Consider the following 10989-nt stretch of genomic DNA (forward strand, 5'->3'; position numbering starts at 1 on the left):
ATCTTTAATCTAAAGAAAACCTAGCTACCATAATTCAGGATGGCTAAATAGGCCTATAATATTAATATCCTACGCGTTCTTCAGTGAGAAACGCGTGATGTCATTGCAACAATGCAAGCAGGAATTCTCTACTACGAAAAAGTTATAGAATTTCTTGCATTTGCGTCAACGCAAGCAATTGTCAAATATGCTTTATTGCCAGTACAACCGAGGATTTCGCACATCGTGTATGCTTGCGTGCTTTAAAAGTTAGTACGGTACTCAGTAGGTGTTCTTCAAAGTAAGTGCCACAAATAATTCAGAACATATACCTATGCTATATATTATAACTGATTTTTTTTAAAACTTTAAACAATTCAGACTAGCGGAAATTCTCCAAGAGCTGTTCAAGAAGCCAATGTACTGGATCCCGGGATTTTTCAAGAGAACGCAAGCGGGAAAAGAATATCACGCGTGTCTTGACATAGTACATGGACTCACGTCTAGGGTATGTTTGAGATCAGTAAAGTAGCAATGTAAATAGAAACTTCGCTGGATAGTGCGGGATCAGCTATTTATAATACATGTTCAAGAAAATTAGCTTTTCTCACCAAACGGTGCAAGGAAGTAAAACTGGTTTGTTATTATTTCAATAAATATATTGCTAATTATATAGACATATCGACTCACGAAGCTACCGCTACCGGATGTAATCACATTTAAAAGCATCAGTTACATAGGAGATCATTGTGTTATTTTTCTTGCATTCCAACGTCCATTGTGACGTAACATGCATTTATACCTCCAGGCTACTTCTAGTCACGTAAGCATACTCTGTTATTTGTGTATGCATTCCAATCGGTTCTGCAAATGTTTAATTTAGTGTGGCTGTTTGGGCGGCAGGCACTGGTATAAGTTCTGTGGTATTTTGTCGCGTGATTTCTGTATAACGCAAAAATATAGCTATTCTACTAATCTCCCATTTTCCATCTTGTGAACATGATTACCTGCGTTTAAACCGTGCGCGTACTATGCTAGCTCGCAGTGGCTTGAGATAGCGCAGTATAAGGCTCCCAATTTGAAACAATTAATACTGAAAATCGACTGTGGTGACTGGTGTGGCGGTAGCATTGTTTGCGTTTTGCGTAAAGTTTGTTTAGGTCTATTTAAAACGTGGTTCACACTGGCAGCAAAATTGGGTAGTGTGAACCAAAGTTTAAATGAGGAAGAGCGCATATCACTGTTAATGAATAGAGGAAAAACCATATCATTAACATTGATTTGGGAACATTGATACATTAAGTCGAATCATTATCATATTCTAAATCAAAAATGTCATTGTATTTACCAGGTGATAAGGTCTAGATTGGAAGTCTTACAGAAATCAGGCTTAGATCAGGAATTCAATGGCAACTTAGGGGAAAGTCAGGAGGAACGTCCGGTATTTCTCGACGTACTACTGAGATCCCATCTAGACAATCCGGAGTTTACTTTTGATGACATTAGGGAAGAAGTGGATACGTTTATGTTCGAGGTATCGTTATTATTATAAATAGTATAAGTTCAGGAAAATGAAATCAAAAATATAAATCAAAAAAAGGAAAGAAGGAGTAGACATTGGCTGGCCATATAATACCTAATTTACCATATGGCCAAAGAGTCTTATGTTCACTTTGTTTTAATTAAGTTAAGCCTAATGATAATTATTTATATAATGATAATTTTAAATTTCAACTTTCATTTATTCACGACATAAAATGAACGTGGTGTACAGTGGTGGTTGACAATATAAGAGCAGAGTTCAAACATTTAAGGCCACCCTAAACTTAAAATAGAGTGTAATAAAGATACTATTTTATTATAAAGACTATATTAATTAATTAATTATATGTACAAATGCTATATTATTATAAATTAATATGCTAATATAAAATATATTAATGAATAAACAAGTTAGATAAAACCACTTCGCTCAGCTTACGTTAAGTCCGTATAATACATGCATTGATCAATACACATACTTTAAAAAATTTGTTCAGGGTCATGACACAACATTCTCGGCTTTGTCATGGGCCATCAACATAATCGGGAACCATCCAGGGGCCCAGGCGCAGATTCACAAAGAGCTGGATGACATTTTCGGCAATGATGACCGCCCTGCGACTAAAGAAGACCTGTCTAAAATGAACTACCTGGAAAGAGTAATCAAAGAGTGCCTCAGGATGAAACCTCCTGTCACAGCTATTGGCAGGCAACTCGACGAGGATACGATGATTGGTCAGTAAAGAATATGACGTCATGATAAGCGATTAACGTGATTTAGGCTATATTGTAATTGTTGATGTCGATAAGTTTTCCGACCAAATAATCTGAGGATGATGATGATGCTGATTGTGGTGGTGATGGTGATGTTGGTAGAGCTCGTAATGATGATCATAATATTTGGCAATGATGCCCGAATACAAAATCGGCTGGTAAATGCTTTATATTTTATATCTAAAACTACCAAAAAGTAATTCAGAAACTACCTCAAAATAACTCAAAAGTAATCTATGCTTTTCTTTGATAGATGGGCTCAATTTCTCAAAAATCGTCCTCTATAACGAATCAAGGGGTAATTTGGATTCACTTGATTCAGGGTATTTTGACTTTTTCTAATTACGAATCCATTGGATCCCAAGCGAAATCTTTCATCTAAGGGCCAAAATGGCCGGTTTTATTCAAGGGCATCCATGGAAAACATACTAACACTCTATGTTTGGTTACTATTAGCCTTAGAGAGTTCAAACTGTTCGGAAGACTCATGTTTCTATTCACTGTAATAGAACAATTCCACCACACAATATTAGGAAAAAGCTATAACCAAAAAACCCATTTTTGGCCACAAAAACATGTTTATAAATTGTTTTTAAAGAAAGCCATCGAATGCTTTACATTTATTAAATTGTGGCAAGTGGTAGCTAAAGTGACAATAACGAATAACAAACAATATTTTTCTTAAAAACTCTAATAAGTTACGCATAAAAATATAATTAATTTAACGTTTAAAAAAGCCGGTTTTGGTATTAATGTTGGAAAAAATCAGGACAAATCCGTAACTCTGTTAGTATTTTTGCGGGAGAGTTGAATTTGGTCTGGTATTACTCGGAATACATATTTCTATTAGCTGTAATAGAACATTTTCTCCAAAAAATAACAAGGAAAATATTTATCACCAAAAAAGCCCGTTTTAGGGAAAAACACTTTTATAATTTTCTTATTCTCAATGCCGTAAAATGTTTTTACTCATTCAATACTGGCAAATGAGCTAAAGTCACATTAAAAAATCACCAAAAGATATATTTTAAAAATTCTGTATACTTCATGCATAAAAATATATTTAATTTTACTTCGAAAGGAGGTTTGAAAACATTTTTTTTGTAAAAAATCCGAAAAAACTCTGTTAGTATAGGTCTAGGCCTATGTGCATGAGAGTTTAATTTTGTCTCATATTACTCAGAATACATTTTCTCAAAAAATTACCAAGAAACTATTTAAACCTATTAGCAAAAAAAAAACAACAAACTCATTTTAGGGCAAACCATAATTTTTATAATTTTCTTATTTTCAAGACCTTGAAAAGTTTTAAAATGAAGGCAAAAGAGCTAAAGTGACATTAATAAATTACAAATATGTTTGTTTAAAATTCTTATACTTTATACATAAAATACACTTATCTACAATACAAATCTACGTATTGAGAAGCTTGTATTGCGATTTATGGACCATTAGGGCCTTTGCAGGATGTACCTATATAAACTAAACTAAGCTTTGTTTAATGGAGAAATGTGTGCAAGTTATCAAAGCTCTCTTTGTCTGACATTTTGACAAACCGTGTGATGCATGACCATGTGACGCTGTATGTATATAGAATGTTATTATAGGCGCTCCAAATTAGCCTACTGCGTCTATGGGCGCAGCAAAAATATTTCCTAAAATCAGAATATACAATTTGATTATCAGTGAAACAACAGTAAATGTTCATATATAATTTTTTGATTTTGGTATGAAAGTAGCTACGAGTATAAGGTATATGATTTTTTATTCACTCTAATGAAGAAGGTTATAAAAAAATGCATAGAAATCTGATTTTAACAATGTTACTAGTAGTTCGTGGAATTAGCGGATACCGTAACGATCGGTAATTGATTGTTATTATAAGAAGTTGTTTTCACTATGGTAAAATTCAGTGAAGCCACCAAATTGCACAACTGACACACAGTTAATGTATAATATTTTGTTGGTAGATAGTATACCTTCGAGCATCTGGCCAGATTTTTTACTCCACTTTGCCAAATGCCAAATTGCAAACTCAAAAGTTGTGAAACCCAGTTTGCCGAATCAATCTTGGCCGTAGTCCAGCTTGCCGAATGTATATTTATACACACAATAATTTAATATTATATTATCTAACAAATACTAAACATTCAAAAGGCACACACTAAAATAGCCTTTAGGCTTAAAAATACAAATTAAACAGCTGTTGATACTTATTTTTACTTCACACTTAAGTATAGAAATATATGTTTATCAATAAATTAAATGATAGCGCCAAATTAATTTTAAACTTCTTAATAGCGATCAAGCATTGCATAAATATTTATCGTTCCCTACAATTGCTATAGTCACTGGCTAAGAAACTAAATTAGTTTTAGTAACTTAGATTGGTTCTTTGTTAATGCTCAAATTCCTGAATTCGCCACAAGAAGACAGCTGTATCATCGATGAGAATGAGGACAAGTAGGCCTATCAAGATCTATAATTTTGTCTAAAATTTGTTAAACATCCGACAGGATCCGTCTATCACGTTTACCAAAAAAGTAGTCTGCTTTTCCCTGTACTTTTACAGGTGGAATAGTAAAAAAATTAAACTGTTTTAGCACAAATAGGGTTTCATAATTTTTTAGTTACAAACTGGAGTTTGGCAAATTTGGTTTCGGTAAAATGGACTTCAATCTGGGGTTCGGCAAACTGGATTTCGGCAAACTGGTCGGATAATTTTGCTTTGTCATACACTAAATTTACTAAATTACTGCCTACATGCCAGCGTTGCTGGCATTGCATTGCTCCATAAAATACTCCACAAAATTACTACACAAAATACAAAAAATAAAAAAATATTGCACAAAATGTGCATTGCTCCACAGAATGTGGAGCATCGCATTTGCTGTCTGGCTGACATTACATGTTACGCAAGATTAAAATTATTAAAATATTGGTATTTTAAGAAATTCAAATTTAACCATGACTTTATGAGTTTTATTCAATCATTTCACCAAAAGCATATCTGCCAAAACGTTCAGTATGGTGGTTATTTACATGCACTGTGAATGTTAGTACTCATTTAGACACGCCATTTGAACTAAATCTGCCTGCATATGAGGTCAGCAAATACAGGCAACCTACCGGTATTCTTTCTGTTTTCAACCTCAAAAGCCAGTTACAAAAATACCGTATGTGTGCCCTAAAACAGGTTTTTTCCTGGTAATTTTTGAAGAAACTGTTTCATCACAACTGACAGAAATATATTTATTATGAGTAATATGAGCCCGAATTGAACTCTCCTGCACATATACTAACGGAGCTACTAGTAGGTAGAGGACCTGACTAAAATTTGCATGCACTTAGTTTAGGAGAGAATATCTCAAAAGTTATAGACTAATGTGAACCCTAGGAACAGCATGGGATGTGTGCCAAAATCTCTATCCGGGACAAAGAGCCCGAAAATATTAATATGCTTAGAATTATCAATAATAGTAATAATATCCTCAAGGGCCTTGATATAATATTGCCTTTATACGTTTTAATAATAATTCATATACGTTCTCTTTATTGATATCCTTCCTCCTATTTTAAAATAATTCATCGACCATTTGCCATGAACTGTACGTTTTATCCTTCCAGACGGTTACCTTGTACCGAAAAATGTATTTCTGATGATAAGTCTGGACGCTATTCACCACAATCCCAAACACTGGAAAGATCCCGATAAATTCGATCCCGATAGGTTCCTGCCAGAAAATGCCGCCGTCCGACGGAAATACGCGTATGTGCCTTTTTCAGCAGGCAGACGTAACTGTATCGGTTAGTTCTTCAGAATTAGCCTGAGTTTCAGGCCTTAATTTTGTTTACTCATAAATTGTATGAAAAATACTCTTTTTATTGCGCTCAGTGCGCGCAATACCCAAGTTTAATTGGCGTCCCATACATTATATCTGTTTTTTCATAACACCGTAAAACCTCGAATTGAAGCCCTGGGTTTCTTTTTTTCGAACTTTGGATGGGCTTTTTTTTTCAAATGAATGCTGTAAATTTTATGAATTTGTTCTATAAAACAATAAATAGGCCTAAGTCCACTGTAACATCAATCTGTATCATGGAGTGTATTTAACTGGCATTAAATCACCTAAACTACTGTATAAACCAAGGTTGTTTTTTAATTTATTTTGTTTTTTGAAATGCATGTACAGTGTGTACTGTAATTTCTCGAAAAGAAGCCTATGCTATCGTGAAAAGAAGCCATGTGCTTCTTTTCGAGGCTAATTACTAAAGAGGGGGCTTCAATTCGAGATGGGCTTCATCTAGAGATTAAGCCCAGTGGGCTTCAATTCGAGGTTTTACAGTATTTCTAAAGTTATTCGCTCATTGGTGGCGCTATCAAGCAGGACTCCTTCTAGTACCGTGTGATGCATGACCATGTGACGCTGTATGTATATAGAATGTTATTATAGGCGCTCCAAATTAGCCTACTGCGTCTATGGGCGCAGCAAAAATATTTCCTAAAATCAGAATATACGATTTGATTATCAGTGAAACAACAGTAAATGTTCATATATAATAAGACCAGTGCTCGAATTATGATCATATGATGTTATAATCGCATCAAATTAAATGTTTGGTGTCTGGAGTTAGATCGCAGCCATATCGGAAGGTGTTTTTGGAGTAGCCTTATAACGCTTGCCTTGATCAGGATAAAATCCCACCAGAGACACTTTTTCCCCTACAACTAACTTTCCTTGTTGATTTAAATTTATCTAAGTTCATGACTATGACGTTCTATGGACCGTCATTCAAGAAGTCTGTACGGACCTAACTATTAAAATACTAAGTGATAGCCAGTGGCGTATCTAGCAGGGCCGGCGGAACGTTTTTTCAAAGTGGGGGTGGGGGCACTTATAAGCAGAATGGGAATGTCGGGGGGGGGGGGGCGGCAAAGGTAATAATTTTCCCGGTTAGTAATTTATGACTTGGTGTGATACCCCCACCCGATATAGAAAACAATACGACATAGGGCTTATTTTATTAATAATATAGGCCACGCACGTGTGTTTTGAAACTAAATATACGGTAAGCATTTTCATCGTGGTTATATTTATTACAATCATAGGCCTATTCTTTCACCATCATTACACATTGAGGCCCTTCTTTTAGGTAAAACGATCTATCTTAAATTTTCTTTCTCAAGTTTGGAACTATTATGTTTTTAAATAACTTAGTAGGCAAAGGAAAGCAAGCACAAGCTTTAACCCTAACAAATGCTCGCGAAGCGCGCGAAAATTTCGTCGGAATTGATCAAAACTCCCTAAATGTGCAATTTTTAGAGGAAATTGGCCTACCTAAACAAGAAATGCTCGTATGTTATATACGGCCACATTCGTTTTTTTTTAAACTGAATATAAGCATTTTCCTTATGGCTTTATTTATTACAAACATATTCTTTCAACATCATTACACATTGAGGCCCTTCTTTTAGGTAAAACGATCTATCTTAAATTTTCTTTCTTGAGTTTGGGACTATGTGTTATAACTTAGAAGGCAAAGGAGAGCAAGCAGAATCTTTAACATTAAAAAATGCGCGCGAAGCGCGGGAAAAATTTGTGTTTTTTTAATTCTAATTTCGTCGGAATTGATCAAAACTCCCTAAAATGTGCAATTTTTTAGAGGAATTTGGCCTACCTCAGCAAAATATGCGATTCAATGGGGAAAGATTTTCCACAGATGGATATTTTCCCCTTGTCACCCGGTGGTTACGGCACTGCGGTGAATACTTGGCGGCTTAGATCAGATGCGATATGGACACTTTTTGAAGGGGTTGCAGGCCGGGGTATTGTGATATCTGTTCATTATATCTTCCTTTTTATTCTTGCCTTTATTTTTCTCTTCTCTTTTTCTTTTCCTTTTCCTTTGTCTTTCTCCTTCTTTCTCTTTCCCTCCCTCTCCCCTCTTTCTTTTCTCTTCTTACCCAGCCCGGTATGACGGCTTGGTCAGCCCGGTAAAAACCGTCAGGGGGGACAGTCTGCCCCCTGGTCCCCCGCCTGTTACGCCACTACTTATAAGATGAATGGGAATATGAATCATGCAGATCTGGAATCGAATCTAAGTTGGGGGGGGGGGGTCAACATTCCTCCTCCGGGAAAATTTTGATTTCTAGATGGCGGGAAATGACCTTTCTCGACTTTTGAGTTAAGTGTCTAATGACTTTGTTCTTCAAAATTCAAGGTTTCCCCCTCATGAAAACGGTAAGGTAAACTTTCTCATTATAGTAAATAGGCCTGTTATGTGTGTATACATACATTAAAAAAAATTGAGTAGTTGCATACGATTTTTCTTCCATGAATCCATAAATCCCTTAAAGAAAGGGGGGTCCGTGGGTTCTCAAGTCATTAAAAAATACTTCAGAAGTCGGGAAATCTCATTGTCCACCATTTAGAAATCAACATTTTCCCGGGAAGAACTCGAACCTCCCTTTCTCTGGATTCATTATAATAATTTTCAAGAGGCGAACTCCTTGAATTTTGAAGAACTTAAAAGTAATTAAGTTCTTCAAAATTCAAGATTTTCCACTCTTGAAAACGGTCAGATAATTTTTTTCCCATTGTTATTACAGTAATTAGGCCTTATGTGTGTATACATACATAAAAAAAGATTTCTAGATGGCGGGAGATGAGCTTTCCTGATTTCTAAAATTCTTTAATTGACTTTTAAAGCTCTTCAAAATTCAAGGTTTTCCCCTCTTGAAATAGGTCAGGTAAATTTTTCTCATTTTTTATTTCATATGTGTATACATACATAAAAAATGAGTAGTTGCATGCGTATTCTTTTTTCCATGAAAAGAAATCAGCTCACGGGTCCTGAAACGGTAGGTCTAGAATTATTTTCTTTTTGCCCTTTTTTTGTTGCCCAGGGGAGGGGTAAGTACCAATGACCCCCCTCCCCCAGCACCAATATGAATTGCAAGAAAATGTAACTCGGTCGGGTACTGGATAAACATTCTCTTTCCCATCCTTCTCCTCCTTCTTCCCTCCTTTTTTTGCATTTCCGATCATACAAAATTCTCCAGACATTATATATTTTTCGGGGGGGGGGCCGCTTCCGCCGGCCATGTCTAGGGGTGCATGTACGCTTTCTCTCACCAGAAAGCTCCACCATTGAAAATGTCCGAAGCAAAAAATCACGCTCAAGTAGTTAATCACTTCATATCACTTATTTTGCGATCTAGCACCCTTACTTAACCATTTAGCCCCCCCACTCCATCTTCGTTCCCCCATCATCTCCATTTCAAGACTCTTAGATACGCCGCTGGTGAAATTCGGTTTTCCATCTGTTTATCCATCTAGGAATTCGATAATCGAGCTATAATGATTGACATCTCATTGTATAATCCTACAGTATTGAAGTGTGACTCATGGAGCATACAGGTCCTAAATGCCCATTGCACCTAGATTTGTACTTTACAATTATTATAATTTGATATGGTTTCACGGTCATTTAAAACCTGTGGTTAAAATGACCAAATGGCAAATTGTCTAAGTATAAGCGTCTAAGGATTCTGATAAACTGGTTCAAAGTGTTATTAAAAATAATAATAATAATAATAATAATAATAATAATAATAATAATAATAATAATAATAATAATAATAATAATAATATATCAATTTCTGATACTCTGCCATGATCATTAAAGATTATACGGTATAATTTACAATTTCAAAAATTTATTTTCAGGCCAGCGATTTGGCATGATGAAAATAAAGGTCATATTATCAACGTTGTATCGTCGATTTCATTTAAAAAGTTTACAAAATGGCGACAGGGAAACCCGTCCAGTTTCTGAACTTGTGGTCCGTCCACAAAATGGTCTCCATATTAATGTGACCAGACGAAGTCGATGATACAGTCCCTAATCATGTTTATCTTGATAATTTTCTACACGGCATTCATCAGCTCTTCAGTGGTTGGAAAGTACCGGTACTACAAGTACAAGTGTTCACCAATTTTGTTGGCTGTCAATAAGATGATTTTAGGAGATGGAAACAAATAACACTAACTGGAAATAATCTGTAACTGGAACAACACAATCCAGAAACAACACAAAGCTGAAATTAAGTTGAGCACACTATGCTGGAAACAAGCTAGGAATGAAATGGAACTGAAAGTTAGGACCGCAACAACTGGAAACAAACTGAAAACAATCTGGAAAGCCGGAAAGAAGCTTAAATGAAGGTGGCGCACACCGTGAAATAAGCTAGAACACAAGCTAAAGAGCCTACAACACAAGCTAAAGCAGCAACTCTAATAATTATAATAATAATAATGATGATGATGTTGAGGATAATGATGATGAACATATCGAAACGATAAAGATAATTATGGTTTTAATATGATTATGCTAATTATAAAAATATGCAAAAATACAAGTTATTGTAACGTACCTTGCATCGGAAGAGACGTTTCTGCATTTGTACATAAATTGACGCAGTACACTCTTCGAAAAAATAGCTGTACTGCCCGATTATTAAACCAGTGGTTGCACTCTGTAGACCTACTCCTATGTCTCGATATAGAGTGTTATTCTGCATTTTATTTGTAAATTAAGGTGTATATTTATATATATATATATATATATATAAAAACATATATTGCCTTGGTTTGGCTCTGTAATCATTAGTGGTAGTGGGACTGGTTTGGG

General features: G+C 35.3%; 1 protein-coding gene across 1 annotated transcript in view; it reads left to right on the forward strand.

The window, feature by feature from the left end:
• Window positions 1–10618, forward strand: part of LOC117121847 (cytochrome P450 4C1-like) — a 30804-nt gene extending 20186 nt beyond the window's left edge. The window contains exons 6-10 of the mRNA XM_033267229.1: window positions 361–487; window positions 1331–1513; window positions 2019–2256; window positions 5923–6102; window positions 10026–10618. Coding sequence (XP_033123120.1) covers window positions 361–487; window positions 1331–1513; window positions 2019–2256; window positions 5923–6102; window positions 10026–10192 — 895 coding nt within the window. The 3' untranslated portion in view covers window positions 10193–10618. The remainder of the gene's footprint in view (window positions 1–360; window positions 488–1330; window positions 1514–2018; window positions 2257–5922; window positions 6103–10025) is intronic.
• The last annotated feature ends 371 nt before the right edge of the window (window positions 10619–10989 follow it).

This window comes from Anneissia japonica, unplaced genomic scaffold, assembly GCF_011630105.1.
Source record: "Anneissia japonica isolate Jap-2015-1 unplaced genomic scaffold, ASM1163010v1 scaffold2392_len1475705_cov187, whole genome shotgun sequence".
In the NCBI taxonomy this organism is placed as follows: Eukaryota; Metazoa; Echinodermata; class Crinoidea; order Comatulida; family Comatulidae; genus Anneissia; species Anneissia japonica.